This window comes from Papaver somniferum, chromosome 8 (assembly GCF_003573695.1).
Source record: "Papaver somniferum cultivar HN1 chromosome 8, ASM357369v1, whole genome shotgun sequence".
Classification (NCBI taxonomy): Eukaryota; Viridiplantae; Streptophyta; class Magnoliopsida; order Ranunculales; family Papaveraceae; genus Papaver; species Papaver somniferum.
Window position 1 is genome coordinate 101,724,083 of NC_039365.1, and position 21,248 is coordinate 101,745,330.

The 21,248-nt window shown below is 41.2% G+C and overlaps 2 protein-coding genes and 1 non-coding gene across 3 annotated transcripts; all 3 read right to left on the reverse strand.

The window, feature by feature from the left end:
* Nucleotides 1-237: 237 nt before the first annotated feature.
* On the reverse strand, nucleotides 238-1,738 carry LOC113304721 (transcription factor MYB114-like). Its single transcript, XM_026553861.1, has 3 exons — nucleotides 1,279-1,738; nucleotides 1,049-1,178; nucleotides 238-957 (listed from the first exon to the last, which is right to left on the reverse strand). Exons 1-3 carry the CDS (start codon nucleotides 1,418-1,420, stop codon nucleotides 744-746), a joined length of 486 nt encoding a protein of 161 aa, XP_026409646.1. The 5' UTR covers nucleotides 1,421-1,738; the 3' UTR covers nucleotides 238-743.
* Nucleotides 1,739-3,618: 1,880 nt separating this feature from the next.
* LOC113304367 lies at nucleotides 3,619-5,422 on the reverse strand. The gene is made up of 3 exons (XM_026553468.1): nucleotides 5,251-5,422; nucleotides 4,130-4,582; nucleotides 3,619-4,012 (listed from the first exon to the last, which is right to left on the reverse strand). The coding sequence occupies exons 2-3, from the start codon at nucleotides 4,571-4,573 to the stop codon at nucleotides 3,860-3,862; spliced, it is 597 nt and encodes a 198-aa protein (XP_026409253.1). The 5' UTR covers nucleotides 4,574-4,582; nucleotides 5,251-5,422; the 3' UTR covers nucleotides 3,619-3,859.
* Nucleotides 5,423-5,448: 26 nt separating this feature from the next.
* TRNAI-AAU lies at nucleotides 5,449-5,522 on the reverse strand. Its single transcript has one exon. It is a non-coding gene; the product is annotated as a tRNA-Ile (tRNA).
* Between the last annotated feature and the right edge of the window lie 15,726 nt (nucleotides 5,523-21,248).

Genomic DNA, 21,248 nt, shown 5'->3' on the forward strand with positions numbered 1-21,248 from the left:
GATTAGCAGATCAGATCGAAGCACGTGGGTGATATTAACCATGTTACTGACACACATATAAAGAGGGCAATTTAATAATCTTATGCAATTCATGAGATCTCCCTGTACGAGATTTTGGCGAGATGTTGACTAGTTAACACGAGATATTGACTGAGATAACGGATTTGGATGGAATCCGTTTGATTGGCCTGGATTTGTAAGAAATAATAAAAAAAAGACGTAGATTTGAAAACGAGAGTCCAGAACAGACATATTTCTGTATATATTCAAAAAAGAAAAGGTTCCAGAAACAGGAAAAGGATTTTCTACAATGGTGCTTTTTGGCCTCTTTTTCATTGAGTAATAAAATTAACCACTTAACTCTATACTTCACTTCTAGAAGATGAAGTATGGATCTTGTTCTTCACCTAACATATGCCCTGCATTGTGATCCAAATAAAAACTATTCCAGTAGTTGTTGTCAGCAACATTACCACCTTCATCTACCTCCTGATCATCATCATTATCATAACTACAATAGTAAGTACGGTGACCATCATCAATGCCTTCAGAAAATTTTGTAATTTTATTGCTACTATCAATATTAGGGGTTGTAGCTGCTGTGGCACTATTAATATTGTCCGTCCTATCTTCCGATAAAGCTTTATTTGTAATCCACTGATATTCTTCTCTAGAGAAGCGTCGAGGTAGAGGACTTATAATCTTGGTCTTCATCTTCAAAAGATTAACGTTATCACCATCATCTACGTTATTGATGTCCAGAAGAAGTCGGCGTTTACGTTTTTGAACCGTGGACAATGATCATTAATGTTATTATCTAATTTCTCGATCACTACCACTTGTTCCTCCTGATCAGTATCGTATTTGAAGAAAGAATTTTTCTTCAAGTGAGTGTTGTAGTAATTCTTGATATCATTTGCTGTTCTTCCTGGAAGCCTACCGGCAATTAATGACCATCTGAAAAAAACAATATCACAAACATCTGTTACCAAGCCAATACAACCAGATAAATCAAAACCTTAGGTAGCATATTAATTGACGTACTTGCCTGTTACCGAGAAGCTTATGCATTCGAATGATGAGATCCAGTTCATCTGGCTCAAAATCTCCTCTCTTGATATTTGGTTGTAGGTAGTCTAACCACCTCAATCTACAGCTCTTCCCGCATCGATTCAGTCCTATGAATTTCTCAAATATATATTAGGAAGAATTTTGAACTAATGATTATTATGAACCTAATGAAAGAGTGTGCTCGAAAGTACGTAACGGAATATGTACCTGCTTTGAGAGGAACTTGGCTCCATTTCCCTTCGCCAAACTTTTCTATACATCTCCTAAGAAGTTGATCTTCTTCTTTAGACCAAGTACCTTTTCTCAAACCTCTCATCTCTGAAAATACAATTGAAGAGGAACTTCCCATAGCATCGTAAGTTCACAACAATACACGATATACCATATGTTTCTCGATTTTTAACTCTATAATTGATATGTTGCATATAGTTAGCATCTAGCAGAAATATATATAATCAGAAACATACAGCCTTATTCATTCTTGCAAAGAAGCAATGATAATCTTCAGACAGATAAGAGAGGAAGCTTATATATACAAATGTATACGGTTCAATGCGTTCATTTGTTGTAACTAGGTAAGTATATTGGAAGAATAATTTATTTACAAGTGACTACTATAAGACTTTCGTTCCTTTTAGCATTTTTTTTGAGGTCGGAGCCGAAATCATAATAAAACTGAGCTGTAGTCAGAATTCTCACGGCAAGTGAACTAAAAAACATTCTTTAGATTTACCCTTGCACGTAAAAAAAAGAACGCATTGACGATGGCATCAATTATTTTACATTCAGGTGAGAAACATTAATCCCCACATAATCTCCAATTTTTACATCCGGGTTCCATGTGTCTATCTACATCTCCATTTACTACTATGTCTAGCATTACCTTCACATAAAGTAGACATGGTACAAGACACGAAAACAATAGTAGACTGAAAGATTTAAATTCTGCCAGATACTGACGTGATAGATATCTTGCTTTAAGGTACTAGTAGTGCCTGTGAGTATAATAATTAATAAGTACTCTGTACAACTTTCAATCAACCAAGAAGTTAGGAATTAGAAGCTCTTGTACCTATCTCTATGCTGACCATGCATGTAAAGCAACTATTATATGGTCCTGGCATTACTCGACTCTGTTGCTAACCCTTCTCTTAGTTTACCCTCGATTTGGACAGCACTCAAAAGGGTGAATTTAGGTCCTAGAACATTTTAGGGTCGCCAGGCTGATACCAAAGTAGATTCCGAGACAATGTAGAGTTTGGGTCATAGGCAGATCTTGGGTTGGTTTTCATGGATATCAGAGGCCTAACCATAACAGCTCTCTGCAGCTGAATGCAAGAACTACCTTGGTGTTGTTCACGAGTGCAAATTCAAAATGCCTAAAACAATACTCCTTCCGTTCTTTTTTAATAGGGCGGTTTTGTTTTTAGCAAAATTTAAGGAAATTAAGAGAACTAATCATTGAAAGTGGTCCTCATGACACTTGTCAATAAAAGAAGTGAAGTTAAATGGTCCCCGTGACACTTGTTAGTAAAAGAAGTAAAGTGAAGTGGTCCACATGACACTTGTCACCAAAAGAAGTTAAGAGAAAAGTGGTCCCAAAAAATTAAAGTAACATTTGACTTTCCCAATTAATAAACTGGCCTATTTTTTTGAAACTTTTATTTATAGAAACTGGCCTATTAAAAAAGAACGGAGGGTGTAAAAGATTTTGCATTTGTATACCCGACATGGTGTAAAAACTGTAATGGCAGGTTATGTTCTTATTGTAATGACTAATGATGTTTGCTTCATGAGCAAATCACCTACAGAGAAAAACATGCATCTGATTCAATTTTTGAATTTACAAATGGACTGAAAACAAGAGAACAACAAAATGGACTGGAAACAAGAGAATAACAAAATGGACTGGAAACAAGAGAATAACCCTGAATGAAAGCCAACTCCTTCTATAGAATAATGTATGGGCGTTGAGTCTGTGGGTTAGGACTGCTAAAGAGCATTGCAGAACACATTCTTCCTGTGGTTTCTATACTGTTTTCAAATAAGCTAAGGAAAGAAAAAGAAAGACACTTCGAAAGAAAAACAAAGCTTGCATATAAGGATGCTTCAGTCACGAAACAGATAAAAATTAACAGTCAATTTGAGATGACCACCACTGCAATTCTTCAAACGTCTAAGTAAACTGGAAGCATTTTTATTATTGATGGCAACTAACAGTACAACATTGAATAAATGACCATATAATTCTGATACTACTCAGTGCTTAATAGTGAGTAACAAATTGGTTTTAAGATCCTACATAAACATTTTTAATAATATCGATATAGATGAGAAAAACTGACAGATAACTCAAGGTCAAACGTTTAACTGGGATTTCTTACTGTCTGTTTGTTGCTAAATTAGCAAAGTCAAATGTGCACCGAAAAGAAGCAGAAGTAGTCATCTAACCTATAAGCAACAATGAAGTTCCTAATCCTCGGGAACTGAGTGAAGCTCATAAATTCACCCTATCATATTTAGCTGCCTCCAAATCTAACAAAAGCATTTTCTTCTTGAAATCAAGCCCGAAGTGGAGCAAGGTATAGGGACTAAAGAAGAGGTTGATTATACACATCAAAGCAAGACAAACACTGTATTCCAAATTTTAACAGAATCTGTCAGTACAAATGGTTGGAACTTCTTACTACTTGGCGAGTTCCCAAACCGACAAATGATAACGCAAAATTTATAAGAGAAACACACAGATTACCTAATCTCTCTTGAGAGGTCTCCCTAAAAAGGTCCTTCAGTCATCTGTCACTTTCAAGTTGAATCGATATGCCAAGCGGCCATGAGATCCATCTGAGAACAGGCTTTCCAACATCTCACACTTCTTATAATTTGTTTTAAGCGTTTCTGACTGCTCTGCTGCGAGCTTTTCTTCCTCCTCCAATTGAAGCTGTGCAAGAGAGTAGCGTTGTATCTCAACGATAAGAACACAATTTTGCTTTGAAAAGAAAACCAAATTGATACTCCTGAAACCATGACAATCAAAAAGTTTGGCATTTAAGTTTACCTGTAGAAGATATGAAGCCTCTCTAGCATGTCTCTGTGTGACTTCTTTTAACTTCTGTGCTACATCGAAGTTTCGATCACTGGGGTCCAACCATTGGCATGTTATCCTTCTGCCAGGTTTTATAGGGCGATCAGCGAACATCTTCACTTCTGCAGGAAGTGCCCTGACAGGCCTTGGCATCCCAGACATCATAAAGGGGAAATTATTCATCTCAAATATGATTGCTTTCGCCTGCTTTTCCGTTTGCGTCACCACCAAGGCGCATTGTGGGATGTTCTTTGGTTCAACATAATTCGGGATAAATTGAACACTTTCTACAGTTCCAAACTGCCCTAGGGCGGTTTTCAAAACAGCATCTGTCACCAGTGGTGAAAGATTATCGATGTAAACTGTACGTTTCACCTTCTCCTCGAAGGCAGCATACTCTTCAGCTGAATTCCCCATTCTGTCTTTCTGCTAATAAAAAGTACTTCATTAACCTCATTTTTCAACACATAACTGAACATAATATACATCAGAATAAATATAACAGTGTGTAGCATAGATTCAATAATTATCGAAGCGGTATGCAAAAACTCCCTTGTAATAGACATTATAATCTCAAAGCTACATGTCAACTACATATGGTAATTTAAGTCAAAAGGTTAATTTCTGTGAAATCTATCTCATAGGTTATTCCAGCTGATATGACACATCGAGAACAATAAGGTGTAACTCTAACCATCTGCCTGTAGATCAACTAAGATGATCAATTAATAAGCAAGCATCAGTGTACATTAACAAGGAACCATACTTAGGGTCAACATTCTGAAATTTCTGACTACTTTGTTTAAGTACAAAGGCAAATAGAACGAAGTCGATATAACTTGCTATGCATCCGAAGGCATCGTTTATATACAGTTTCGAAAGTGTAAATATGATTTCCACACCTATATTTTCAACACTCAATTGAATACATAGTGACTCCACAGCAGCAAGTAGCTAACATAACAACAATCAAGAACAATTGACCCTAGCGTTATAACCCTAATTTAAGATTTACGAATCCTTTTCAATCGGCAGAACAAAAATCAACCAGCAGAAATACCTTCTAAAAAAAGAACACCATTAAAAAGACATACCTTCGAGAATACTCCAAATTTGGATTAGATCAGGATAGAGGGGGGGAATTTTGAAAACAGAAGGAAAGCCGGAAAGAGGGGATATTTTTATTCAGAGGAAACGGAAAGAAATTTTGTACAAAAAGAAACACAAATTTGAAGAGAAAAAAAAAAGGAAGAAGATACTGGACGGAGAGACACACAAGGAAAAAAACTATTTGGCCCATGCAGGTCTCGAACCTGCGACCTTCGCGTTATTAGCACGACGCTCTAACCAACTGAGCTAATGGGCCGGACGAAATTATATCGCGAACGCAGAACCTTGACCGATAGAAGGTAATGACAAAAGGGAAACTTATGCGCAGGTCCAAAAAAAAAATTAATATTCTCATTGTCAGACCCACAATTAATTTTAGGTACCTGACACCCATAATTATATGAAATTATCAAAAATGTCTGCATGACGGATTATGCATCAGGGGTATAATTGGCAACGCAACTTGTATATAACATATCTAAAAATCCGCGACTTTGAATTTTATAAATTGTATATCGTTGGAAATCTTTTTAAGAGAGCTACGCAATGAGTACAAACAAGAATATCGAATTTTTGTTTTTCACGAAAAAATCAGAGGTGATCATCATTTTAGGCAAAATTTTCGAAAACTATATGCAGCCACCAAAAAAGATGCATAACACATTCTGCAGACGCATAACGAATTATGCAACCATTTTCTCCACTGCATAACAAATTATGCATTTGGATAACAAAGTTATGCATCAATAACAAGTTATGTAACCATTGTTTTGGTTGATTTTAATGCGTCCATAAAAAAATTGATGCATAATGCAGTATGCATCCCATATTTACGGATGCATATCAGGTTATGCATCTATTTTCTCGATGCATAAAAGATTGTGCAACAATTTTCTCGATGCGTAATGCATTATGCAGTCATATTTTCGGATGCATAACAGGTTATACATCCATTTTCACGACTGCATAACATGTAATGCAGATATTATTGTAGGTGCATGACAAGTTATGCAACCTTTTTTTTATTGGTTTCAATACTAATGAAAGAGTAGGTGCATAATGTGTTAAACAACTATTCTCTGAACTGCATAACAAGTTATGCAACAACTTTTGTAGATGCATAACAGGTTATGCATTTATTTTCATACCTGCATAACAAATTATTCAACCATTATGACTAACACCAATACATCCGTAGCTTCCCAACCAACAACACGAACTCCTCAAAATCAGCTTATCCAACCATTATCTTTCATCCGTAGCTTCCAAATTTCTTGATAACATCAACCCACATTTTGATTTAATCCGACACCTAAATCATCTACCATTTAATAGATAAGTGTGTCCACTGTGAGAGGCCGACTAAAAGACACGCCTAAGCAAAGACGTGATAATAATATAATACGATTGGACCTGGACTCGCGTAAGAAAAAAAAAATGTCTAAAAATCTAGGATACACCTTCATCTCAGGAGTTCATACTTCATAGTCCGTAACCTTACGCAGTGGGTCCAACGATGCATCAAAATGTTGAAGCTTGACATCCGTAGATGCTTCCCACGTGCATACCCACCCATTACATGCCATCCAAACAGGTAAAGTGGAAAGGATGTACTCGTAATTTTGTCTCTCAATAGTACCTATCTTTTTCTTCTAGCGTATAATCTCTCGTCACTCTGAAGCTTACGATCCATGGCTCCATCTTCTCTATTTAGTTTAAAGTATATACGAGAAAATCTTTTTATACGCTAACTTATTGATGGATTCAAAGAAATATGTAGTGAAGAGATAACTGGTTACGGTTAGTTGGCTTGCATGATTTGAAGAGCTCTTTTTTTCTTTGTTAATGGCAGATTTGAACTCACAAGTTTACCTCCTTTTACATAATATTTGCAGTATTTTCATTTCAGGTAAGTACCCCTTCACTAAAAAGAGAGTTTAAGCTTTTTGAAATTTCGAATTTGATGCATATGTATCCTGAACATCATCTTCTTCTTTGGAAACCTATGTAGCCACTAATTATTTTTTTGCGTGTTTTCAATCTCTGCTACTGCAATGATCGAATTAGATCTACTAATTCTTCTATTTGGAACATGGGTTTGATTTAATTTTATCAAACTGAAGTGAAAATGGTTATGATTTGCTCAGTTTGAGTTATGATTTACTAAATATGATGAAATTCACAGAATTGTGAAATTTTTTGATTTGTGAAATTGATGTATAAATCGATGTAATTCGAGGGTTTGGATTGAAACTTCGATGAATATGTAACTTTTTTTTTAAGCAGATGAATATGTAACTGATAATCTTTGTGTTCTGAATAAATCTCACGATAAACTTAATTTTAAGAAACATGGGTCTGCTGATAATTTTGTCTGAAAAAATAGGTGCGCGCCTTACTTTTTCTGGAGGTGGGTTTCTCTGTGTAAACAATCTGAAAAATGGGTGCGGTAATAGTTTTCACATGACAAAACATAGATGTAGGTACATATTTTATCTTCCGCCACGTGCCTACAAAGACACACGTGGAGGACATGCGGCTAAGGGCATCAAGGTATGATATCACGCGTGGACGGCCAAGAGTCACTTTATCCTATCCCTAGAAAGATCTAAGATCTACGACTGGGATAGTCAGACTGACGCAGACAAGACAGAGGCAGAGGACAGCTGTCTACCGCGGACAGACATCTCAACTACCCGCATTAAATACCCTCAAACAGCATACATGTCAGTCAACCTGTATTGGAAGCGCAGATAATACTGCGTATCCAGACAGAACACGTAGATGCAGCCGAGAACACCAAGACTTCTGCGTGAGTGGCACAAAACACAAGAGGATAAGGTTATAACGGGCTTCAGAAGTGGACCCCACGTAACCTCCCTATAAATACCCCTCTCTCCCAAGTGAAGAGGGAGGCCGAAAAACATTGAGAGGAGAATATGAGAGAGACAAAGAGATAGAGAAAGTGTAAGTGAAGTTCCTCCTGCTACGCAGGCTTATATTGGTCTCAAAGTCATTCGACTATTTCTGTAACCTTCATATATATAATGAAAAACCCAAACCCGTAGACAGAGATCTGAGTGATGAATCATATAAGTTAATCGTTTCATATATATTCATGCATTTACACTTTATGTGTTCAATTCGATACTTATGGTATATCATGTTCGTACATTTTATATTTCATCCACTATTTATCTTATTGTATGAGCCAAGAACAATGATTGTAGTTGATGAGACGAGGAAGAGTATTAGAACTCTGAGTCAAGGATTCGACATAACCTATCCATTCCCCTCAGGCGCAGCTCATTTACTGTATTGTCATGAGTCTGCGCGCATTATTTGTGAATACTCAGATGACACCAGATCTTTGTGTTCACAATCTGGCGCTAGAAACAGGGATCTTCATCCCGTGAAAGATTTATCTTCTCCTGTGACTTTTTTCAGGCTTCGTTTTCTGAAAATAACGATGTATGGAACACTACGGTTTTTTTTCCGTTCATGATTTCAAAAACCAAAATTTTTAACAGATCCGCGTTTATCTAAGTAGATCTGATTCTTCAGCATTTTCTAAGTTTTCACGTCTTTGAAAATCAAATTATGAACAGATCCGCGTTTATCTAAGTAGATCTGATTCTTCATGCATTTTCTAAGTTTTCACGTCTTTGAAAATCAAAATTATGAACAGATCCGCGTTTATCTAAGTAGATCTGATTCTTCATGCATTTTCTAAGTTTTTAGGTCTTTGAAAATCAAAACTTCGAACAGATTTGCGGTCATCTACACAGATGGACGTCTTAAGTATTTTCAAGATTTTACACCTTTGAGGACTCAAAACGCTAATAGATATCACGTGGGGCCCATTGTCTTCGTGATTTTTTCTCTCTCTTTCAGGAAAATATTAAAAGATGGAGAGAAGCAAAGATGTCGGGAAGGCTAAAGCTCCTTCAAAAGAGATGCCAAGGACAACCCCAGTGGTAACTAGGAGTAAGCAGAGAGGTGAAAAGCTAAAGGCAGCGGATAGGGCGCAGGATAATGCAGAAAGCATCGCCCCCATCAATGCCAACATCATCGCAGCAAACACAGTAAATACCGCGGCAGCCAAAGCTGGAGCTTCAAGAGCTGGCGGATCCAAAGTTGGAGCTTCCAGAGTAACCAATGCTCAACTACAGGAACATGAGGAAGTCGTGGCAGAGTCAGGAATACAACAACCCCTCTATGGGATGCTCTTAACCAACGAACAGAACATACCCTTTCCATCCAAGCAACCGCTTCTAATAGCAGGCCAACCCTCACAACAACCGTCGAGGTCCCAAGGTGCACAGTTAGACCCACCAGAACCAGTAATACAAATCGTGGATGAGGAACAAACCATAGCCGCTGATGAGCAATTGCGGGCAGGAACACCAAATCAAGGGTCAAATCATTCCGCTCAGATGATGGCCGAGCTGATAGAATTAAGGAAGAACCATAAGGCATACGCAGATGTTGTGGCGATATTAGCACAAGAGAACCAAACACTAAAGGAAAGAATCATTCATAGCGCAGAGGTAGAAAACCAACGCGACGAAGCCAACTCCAAGGCTGTAGCACCTAATCAGGATAGAAGAATGGTGATCGCAAACCACCCACTTCCATTGAATCGAAGAGGAGCAAGGAGCAGCCAAAGATCAGACCCTGATTACAATCCCGAGAACTCGGACTACTACGACGGTACCACCTTCCCACGAGCAAAATCTACCATTCATGAGGAACACCAGATCGCAATGGAAAGTCTGCGTGCTGAGATGCTGGCAGAAATCAAGGAGCTAAAGACTAGGCAGGGAGTCGGAAGGCTAGAGCAAATGATGAAGGAAGCAAACACTACCCCGCTGACACCACACTTGGCCAGGGCTTCCATACCGCAGAAGTGTTCGGTTCCTGCTTTCGATTGCTATGACGTATCAACTGATTCTGCGGCTCATCTTCGATATTATAATCGAATGATGGCCCGTTGGGATAACGAAGACTCCATACTGTGCAGATACTTCCCATCAAGTTTAAAAGGGTCCGCGTTGTCATGGTTTGATGACTTGCCATCAAACTCCATCGACTCCTACGACCAACTCACAGAAAAATTTCTAGCAACATACATGTACAACAAGGTTGTCAATACCGGCATGGACAAACTATTCTCGTTGGAGATGAAATACAAAGAGACCATCAGAGAATATACTAATAGATGGCACAAGATTTTCCAAGCTATTGGAAACGTAGATCCCGTGGTTAGTATCAACTGCTACAAATGGGGGATGGACAGGATGAGTCCTTTATTTGTCGAGATCCACGGAACCATCCCTACCACCGAATGAGATCTCCGGATAATCATAGAAAAGCATGCAAGGTTAGAAAAAATTCAGCGTGAAAATCCCAGAGCTCATACTCAACGTCCCACACGCACAAATTCCGTGGATCAAGCCAGCGGGTCCAAAAGAAGAATCACAGAAGAACGTCCCAACGAAGAAAGAAAAGAACGAAGGGATGATAGACGAAGAGGTGATCGAAAATTTGAAGATCAAATCTATACCAATATGAATACCAGTTATTCGCGCATCCTGAGAGAGATCAAAGGGAGGGAGAACTTTGATTGGCCATGGTCCAAGGGAAAGCAGCCTCCTAGATCAGAAAAATCCAAGGAATACTGTGAATACCACTATTTCAACGGTCATCAAACAGAAAAGTGCAAAAATCTCAAGATAATGATTCAAAAACTAATCGACGCAGGAGACCTGAAGCAATATATACAGAAGATTGATAACGAAGATAGAACCAAGAGAGGCAAGCAGGTTCAATTACCAGAAGGCAACCGCACCCTCAACACGATTTCATGTTCAGAGATTCAAGGACCATCCCTAACCGCCCAGATTGGGAAGATATTGAGAAAACAATTCGAAGATTATTGTGAGCTTTATAAGATCGATGGGAAAGAGGTAAACGAGCACGAACAATGGATGGACGCGCCCATGACTTTCGATGCAGACGATGTGGAAGAAGACATGGAATACCATAATGATCCTCTAGTCCTCACACTCCCAATAGCAGGGTGCAATGTCAAGAAAATTCTCATCGATGGAGGAAGCTCAGTCAACGTCCTGTTCTATGACACGTTAAAACGTATGGAACTCAACGACGAGCAACTGATGTCATCTTACTACACCATCTACGGATTCAACGGCGCAGATACAAAGCCCCTAGGGGACATTGTCTTACAAGTAGACGCAGGGTCCATGAAAGTGGACACTCGATTCAGCGTCGTAGATGCACCTTCACCTTACAACGCCATCATCGGAAGAAGATGGGTTCACAAGCTCAAGGGAGTAGCGGAAACCTACCATCAATATCTCAGATTCCCAACACCCAGGGAGTCATGGAAATTAAAGGAGACCAAGTAACTGCGCGGGAATGTCAGACCTTACAAAATCAGATCAATAATGAGCGGGAAGAAAAGCACCAGTCCCGAAGAGCCAAAAATAGGAGATAACCATAGATACATATCTGGAAGAAATCTCCGGAAAAAGCCTTCTGAACGTAAGCACCACTGGCAGCGCAGAAGCAAGCACCTCCGCGACAAAAGAAGACGGAGAGCCCACCAAATAGCAATCAAAGAATTCCTCTCTTGGGGGAACCAAAACCCACGTTTACACCTGTCGAAGCACTAAAGAAGTCAACATAGGTACTGAGGGAAACCGGAGATTATCAGAAAGCACCTTGATGGATGAAGAAAGAGAGCCGCGCTAATCAAACTTCTAAAGGAATACGCGGATATCTTTGCTTGGAAATTGGGGGACATGCTGGGAATTGACCCAAAGTTAGTTCATCACGAACTTCGAATAAAACCAAGTACCCCCCCCCCCCCCCCCTTTAGGCAGAAGGTGCGCAAAGTAGCTCCAGAATACCATCGAGCAGTTGAAGTGGAACTCCGCAAACTACTGGACGCGGGATTCATCAAAGAAGTTAAGTACCCAACATGGATCTCTAACATGGTCATCGTACCGAAGAAAAATGGCGGAGTAAGGATATGCATCGACTTCACCAACCTCAATAAGGCTTGCCCTAAAGATAGCTATCCACTGCCAAGCATTGACCAACTTGTCGAGGCAGTTGAAGGATACGAAGAAATGTCATTCATGGATGGATACTCTGGATACAATCAATTATTCCTAGCAGAAGAAGATCAGCAACATACAACATTCTATACACCACACGGCCTCTATTGCTATGTAAGAATGCCCTTTGGACTGCGAAACGCAGGGGAACCTACCAAAGAATGGTGGATGCAATTTTCAAACCATGGATTGGAAGTACGCTGGAAGTATATGTGGATGATATGCTCGTTAAAAGCAAGCTGCGCAAAGATCATCACCAAGACCTAAAAGATATTTTCCAAGCAATGAGAGTGCACAACATGAAGGTAAACCCAGAGAAGTGCACTTTTGGTGTCACTTCCGGAAAGTTCCTCGGATATTTGGTGACGAAGAGGGGCATTGAAGTCGATCCCGCTAAAATTGAAGCCATCGTAAGAATGCCATCCCCAAAGAATTTAAAAGAGGTTCAGAAACTCAATGGTTCGCTGGCTGCGCTGGGGAGGTTCATATCCAGGTCCTCGGATAGATGTAAGCACTTTTTTAACATTCTCAAAAAAGGAAGCAAATTCGAATGGACGGCAGAGTGCGAGGAAGCTTTTCGAAATATCAAAGAATACCTGGCTGAGATCCCTATATTACAAAAACCAGACCCTGATGAAGTGTTGGCACTATACATAGCAGCAACAGAAGATGCAGTCAGCGCAGTATTGGTTAAAACCAACACGAAGATAGAGCAGCCCATCTATTACATCAGCAAGACTCTGAACGCAGCAGAAAGGAACTACACGAAGATCGAGCAGCTCATCTTGGCATTAGTATGGGCAACCCTGAAACTCAGAACTTACTTTTTGACTCACTACGTCCGCGTCCCATGCAAAGCTCCGCTAGAAGCAGTCCTTAAAAACGCAGGAAAAGTAGGCAGAATTGCAAAATGGAATACTCACCTAGATCAATTCAATATCATCCATGAGCTACAACACTCTCAGAAGTCACAAGTATTAGCAGATTTCCTAGCAGACTTACCATTGGATAACTGCGAAGAAGTCATCATCGAAGGACGAAAGGCAGCAGGACTACCAGAAATGGACGAAGGTAAAGACCCTATAGACATCTTGGAACCAAAAAATCCTAGGCAATGGGAAGTCTTCGTAGATGGGTCGAAAAATAAAGAAGGGGCGGGGATAGGCATCGTAATCACCACCCCAACAGGAGACAGGATCATACATGCTTTCAGGTTAGAATTCAAGGGGCATACCAACAACATAGTTGAATATGAAGCAGTGGTGCATGCCCTTCAGTTGATAATAGAAATGGGCATAACTGACGTGCGTCTGACAAGCGATTCACAGCTGGTCATCCGACAAATAGGGTTGCAATATAATGTTTATGACAGAACATTGTCAGCATACATGGAATTGGTGCAAACACTGGCATCACAAATCCCAAACATCAAATTCCGACACCTGGCAAGGAAGGAACTCAGGCACGCGGATGCCCTGGCCTACATATCATCGATGCTCAGAAACGAGGACGTCAAAGCAATCAAAGTAACCAGGATTTACGAGCCTTCAATTGATATTCAAGAACTCTGCGCTGCACAGCAGAGGAACCACGCAGAAGAAGATATTGCAGATGATGACGTGGGAGAATTCATCGCGGATGATTTCCAAGAAGACGACATCATGGCTAAGGCAGATCAAGATGAAGACTTCAGCAAAGAAGATTGGAGATCTGAGATTCATCTTTTCCTAAAAGAAGAATACTACCCTCGGATCTAAAGCAAGCCAGAAAAATACAGTCAAAGGCAGGAAGATATGATCTGAGAAAAAATTTTGTACAAAAAATCTTTTCTCGGACCATTATTACGTTGCCTATCCAGATCCGAAGGACATTTGATTTTGAAAGACATACACCGCGGCGACGCAGGCAATCACAGCGGAATGAGATCCCTAGCAGATAACGAAAACTCAAGGATATTACTGGCCAACAATGATACGAGACGCTGCAAGAATGTCACGAAGATGCGAAGAATGCCAGCGTTTCGCCAAAAAAATCCACGCACCCGCAACAATGTTGAACCCAGTAGACAGCCCTTGGCCATTCTCAAAATGGGGCATAGACATCGTGGGTCCCCTAATCGAAGGATCAGGGAAGAGAAGATTTTTGATAGTGGCCACGGACTATTTCAGCAAATGGGTAGAGGCTAAAGCCCTGGCAAGGATCCGAGACAGATGTCTTCACATTCATTTTAAAACATCATTTGCAGGTTTGGCATACCAGCTGAGATTGTATCTGACAATGGCAAGCAATTCCAGGGAAAAAACATCGACTTACTCTTCGATACTTTCAAAATTCGAAAGAACAAGTCAACACCAATTTACCCTCAAAGCAATGGTCAGGCAGAAGCCACAAACAAAACCCTCGCACTCATCCTCAAAAAGCAGTTGGACGAATACAAGAAGCGTTGGTGTGAGCAACTACACAACGTTTTGTGGGCTTATAGGACAACTCGAAGATCAGCCACGGGAGAATCCCCATTCTTACTCACCTATGGAGCCGAAGCTATTATCCCAACAGAAATAATCATGCCAACTACGAAGACTGAAGCATGGGAGAAGAACCTCACAGCGGACATGATGTTGGAAAGGTTGGATGATCTAGAAGAGAGGAGGGAGGCAGCACTACAAAAAATGGAAAACTATCAAAGGAAACTAGCAAGGGAGTATAATAAGAGGGTTAAGCTTAGAAATTTCGTAGAAGGGCAGTATGTGCTGAGGACCATTCCCCAATACCAACGAGAAAAGTGGGGCAAATTAGCACCAACATGGGGGGGACCCTTCGTCATACATGATGTTGCAGGAAATGGGTCTTATTATCTGCGCAACCTAAAAGGGGAGATCCTCAAACACCCATGGAATGCAAAATATCTCAAGCCATACTACCCGTAGAGGGCAACGCAGACCTGCATCTGCGTGAAGAGCGCCAGAAGAAGAAAACGACGCTTGCGATCGACATGTTTCTATCTCTGAGAGAGGAATAGCAAACCTCAACCTATCAATCAAGCAAACTTTTGGCAAAAAATAGTCACAATACATGGAGCAACATAGTAACAAGACGACTGCGTGTAAAATACACCTCACGAGAACCCTACACCTGTAAATACAGCCTCCGCGTCAATACTTCATCCTCCTGTTTTTTACTATTTACTACCTCAGAGGTTCCATCAATGGAATTCTTCTAAATGTAACTCAACAAACTGAATAGACACTTTAACCCTCTTTCACCCGTGGACGTAGACACTCTGCTGTCGAACCACGTAAACACTGGTGTTAATTGTTGTTCTATTTTACTTGGGGAAAGTAGTCACCTACAATCTCTCGGGACTCCCCTATCAGCGTCTATAAGTGTAGGACCATGGGGAAGGCATCCAGCAGAAAGAGATACCCAACCAATCTTATGGCAGCGGGTTGACGGAATGAACGTACATTCCAAACAACTCATATCCTAGAACGCTGCCCCGACCCCCACCGTCTGGGAATCCTCTGGCCCAGGATTAGCCAGCGGGGTGACAGGTCTCAAGACGTTCACGAAGATACACATATCTTCGGGTTCGCACTCAAACACTTCGCTATCCTGATTACATTCAGTTATATTCCAAATTAACCATAACAATATTAAAAAAAGATCAATTCATTAAAAGTTGATTACAGGCTTGGCAATGATACGCGGAAACAAGAAAATACAAAAGGAATCTCACGAAGCCTCATAATCAACAAAGATCAACTCTCTACAAAAATCTACTTGGGTGGTTCAACCCCACCAGCAGGTTTAGCAATCTTCCCCTTCTGCATTGAAGGTACGCTCCCACCCGAGGAAGGCCCTGAAGAACCAGATGGAGGGGTGAGGGTTTCTCACGGCGCGGATATACCTTGATAAGGTCATGCTCGGTCTTGATATCATACTCGATGCTATCTAGAATTTTCTTAGTCTCTTCCACTAGTTGACACCGAGCCTTGTACGCAATAACAATATTCATCATCTCAGCCTTTGAAAACAACGAGGAAAGGAGACTCACTTCCTTCGAAGCGGCTTGGGCAGCCTCGTCCCTTGATGTGGCTAAACCTTTGTGATAATTAATCTGGCTTTCCTGATGCACTAATTGAGATTAAGCCTCCGCAGGAGCTCTGCAAGGAAAATAAAAATGCAGATGGTTAGGTCCAGGAAATTACAGAATCACACTCGATAATATAAGCATATACCTTCGACTCTCGCCGAAGCTATTTCATATTCGTTAACAACAGCATCACGGGCTTCATCAAGAAAATCATACTCATCTGACAACTTCTTATAATCCGCTTGAAGGGTTGAAAGGGCGTACTGACTCGCATCTAATTCTACCTATTTCATTGAAACCAAGTGACGAAGATGGATGACCTCATTTTTTAAACCCTCCAGACCCTTGTTGAGCCGATACATATTTACTTCAATATTTCTCTCAGACTCAGCTTGGCGTACCACATCAACCCTAGACGCAGCTAAAGCTTTGCTAAGAGCACCAGCCTCAGCCCTAGCGTCATCTCTCTCCCTAGCAAAACGCTGAATGTAATATTGAACATCAGAAGACTGAGAAGAACGAGCTTGACGCAATTCTTCTTCCAAGAGATTGATTTTAGCTTCCAATGATGAGACATGTTCTCGGGATTCACGAAGATTATCACGCGTCCACAACAATGTTCCATTAAAAAAACGACGATCATTGTTATATTTGTTCTGCATATCAATCATTTGGACTCGTCTGACCCGCCACTCCTCTGCCAGAGCATTATGTTCATCGACACGAGCATTCCACTTATCAGCCTCGCTCTTTATCTTCTCTACCAACTCTGCGATGCGAGATTTCTGACGCTGCCGCTCTTTCCGAATCCATACTAACTCATGAACTCCACCCACTGAAGATAGGGTGGGGGAGGGAGACTCAGACAGAACACTAATTATAGTAAAGGACAACATCAAGGAAGAGAACAGATAATCAAACCTGTAACAACCGAATAATTCTTCTTGGCATCCTCCAACTCACTACGAGCCATAGCAAGATCCAAGCGAAGCTTCTCCTCCTCCTTGCCTTGTTGCTCCTTAGCCTTGAGGAGACTCTTAAACTCACATATCTCCATATCCCTATCAGCAATGACAGTCTCAGCCGCAGTAAGCTCCTCTTCCCGAAGACGAAGCTTAGCCTCCAACTTAAGGTATTTGGCCTTAAAAAACTGGTACAACATGTGATTGCAATGCTCACTCCTCATCATCTGCGAATCAGAAGATTATAACACCCTGACTCTAAAAATTGCTAAAAATTGATACAAGGAAAAATGATGAGAGAACTCACCTCTAAGATCCGTTGTTGGGGAAATCCATACTGATACCCATCAGCCAACGCCATCATATCAGCAACACTCGAGGGAGCGTCGACTACTAGAGAAGCCTCCAAGGCCCGAAGATTCTTATCCCATGCTTCTGCAACCTGGTCCTCGGAAGACAATTGCATCATCTTACGGGTATAGGCATCAGATTTCTTCTCACCCTCCACCATAGGAGGTGGATTGGGTACGAACATCAAGTTATTCTTTTTAAACCAAGCTAAGATGGCATCATCACCCTCAAGGATCAGTGACTGAGGAAAATCATCTCCAGAAGACCCAACCGAGGCCTTACCCATGTCCGTGAATTTAGCACCCGGAGAGTTCGAGGCTACTCCCGCATCCAAATATGGAAGGTCTCTAGCACCGCTCCCCTCTGGAACATCACTAGCATCCACGACTCCCTTGCCCTTTCCATCCTCCTTGATAGAGTTACCAAGCACATCCCAATCATCGTTTGGGGAAAGCAGGTTGAACTCAAAAGCCAGGCCCAGGGCAGCGTTTATGTCAAAACTATCCTCCGCAGAATAAATCCGACCAAAGGAAAACACCTGAGACATAGCAGGAATTTCACCACCAACACCATCATCACCAAGGCCAGTTTTATCATCACCAGCATCACTGCAACCCGCAGGATTAGCTTCGGCACCAGCATCATGACAACCTGCGGGATTAATTTCACCACCAATACCGCTGCCACCAGCGGTAGTATTCCCTTCAACAAATTCTTCATCATCATGACCTGGAGGGGATGTATCAGTACGCTCTTCCATATCAGACATATCTTCATCCTCTCCAAGCTCAGTCACAGGACTGTTAACTTCTTCATAAACCTCCGCCTCCTCGATTGTTACGGTGGTGGACTGCTTGGGATTTATCCTCCTCTTCTTCGTCGCCTAAAAAGACAAGCACAAGAATAAAAATCCCTGACTTTGAAAAAAATTAAAACTGCCTCAACTAAAGGACAAGGCATATGGAAATCTTACCTTGACAACTCTTCGTCATCTCCATCAACAACATCGAGGGCATATTGGAAATTCATGCCCTCAAAATTCAAATGCCAAGGACGGAAATTCCCATAACGAGCAGGAGGAGCCGCACATATCTGGATATCTGCGGTAGGACGCCATCCTTGCGGACCTGGAACCCACCCCCAAGCCCAGGGACCAACAACCTCAATAACAGTTGCGTGCCATTCATAGTCATGATCACGCTTGATCCGCTCACGAGTAGGAAACACCAGTTTGTTAGTAGAATTATCTGTACCCGGGACGTACTTCACCTTAGCACCACTTACTTCACTCAGAAGGCGGATCTCACCACGAGGAGCGGCAATATTCCGAAGACTCACACTCCACGGTTTACGATTCCTACTGTTAACATAGTCACTGAAAGACTTGTTAAAATTCTCAGGCGTATACCACTCCCTTTCCTCAGGATTGGGAACATAAAGAGTCATCATTGTCTCTCCTTTGCTCCGAAGATAACACTCCCTCAGTGAACGAAGATAATTCCCATGAAGTTGGGAAATAGAGCGACAGTGTGTGTTCTTCGAAGAACCCTCTCGACCAGCCAGCACATCATAATAAAAATCCCCAGACTTGTACAAAGGCAACATAAGACCCGCTTCAAAAGCCCCCACCGTGGTCAGCAGATGAAATTCATCAAACTTATATTTCGATATCATCTCATAAGTAATATCATCATCAGAAGCGTAAAAACGAACATCGAATAGCTGAAGACCATGCTTTTCCTTGAAAACCTCCAGATCAATATGTTTGAAGGTCACTTTATTCTCCCCAACAACGACGCTACGTATTTCCTGAGAAATATCTTCCTCCTCCACGGGATCAGGTGCATAACCATTCAAAGGGTTTCTCTCGGAAGCTTTCCTCTTAGGATGAACCTTAGATACATCAGTCTTCGAAACCACTTCTTTCGAAGACCTCCCCTTGAGTTGAGACACTGGAGGGGGAGGTAGAGGATGTTGATGAGACGCGGAAGGAGGCGCCACTAACCGAAGAGGTAGGACATCCCGCGTTCTCTTAGGATCATCACGCGGATTAACTAAGGGACGAGAAACAACATACCGGGAGCCAGGAGCCTCTTTTGGCCGGTCCCCCTTCTGTGTATTCCCTCTATGCGACTCACCCCTCTTAGAAGATAAGTGCCTCTGACCAGAAGAAGACGAAACCCTATGAACGCGGGAATCACCTTGGGAAGATTTAGACGAACCTCCACCAGGCGGAGAAACATCAGGATCCCTACGCGGAGGAGATCTACGCGGACTAGGCGGTGGAGTTTGATAAGAAACCCGCGGACGGTCATCCATGTCTGCGTAGTACACAAACAAGTTTTAGATTTCCGCGAAGACAAAACAGAAATCAAAAAACCTAATTTCATCCAGTTCTTCATAATCATGAACCAGATAGAAAATAAGAACAAACCCTAAATAAAAGGGGAAATAACAAATAGGGGCAAGCATATACGAAGGAAGAAATCATTACTGTTTGTAATAACGAACATGGGCAATCATACACACACTTATATATATATGTTCTTCATCACAAACACATATGGCAACAGTTCATCAAAAGATAATCAAGACACAGTAAAACCACCTACCTATAAACAAAAAATTAAGCAGAAATCCTCGACAAACAGTAGAAGCAGCAGAAAACCTCGACGAACAACAGTAACAGCAGCAGAAAACCTCGACGAACAACAGTAGCAACAGCAGCAGAAAACTTTGAGGAGCAACAGTAGCAGCAGCAGCAGTTAATAACAAGGATACAAAAGCAGAGAACAAAGAATGAAAATTCTGAGGAAAGAGAAGGAATGAAATTTATGATTAGAGAATTTTCACATTCCTTCTCATATATATATGCAAAGAGTAATACGTTTTTCCACTACCCAAGAAGAAGCTATTACAAATAGTGGGGAACGTGCCCTAAAATCTAGGAAAATAGTAAAGAGAAGATGAAGAGAGTAACACGTTTTTTCTTCCCACTTCGACTAACCTCCCAGTCGGAGGAAAAGGGGCAAATTGTAGGTACACATTTCATCTTCCGCCACGTGCCCACAAAGACACACGTGGAGGACATGCGGCTAAGGGAATCAAGGTATGATATCACGCGTGGACAGCCAAGAGTCACTTTATCCTATCCCTAGAAATATCTAAGATCTACGGCTGGGGATAATCAGACTGACGCAGACAAGACAGGGGTAGAGGACAGCTGTCTACCGTGGACAGACATCTCAACTACCCGCATTAAATACCCTCAAACAGCATAAGTGTCAGTCAGCCTGTATTGGAAGCGCAGATAATACTGCGTATCCAGACAGAACACGCAGATGCAGCCGAGAACACGAAGACTTCTGCGTGAGTGGCACAAAACACAAGAGGATAAGGTTATAACGGGCTTCAGAAGTGGACCCCACGTA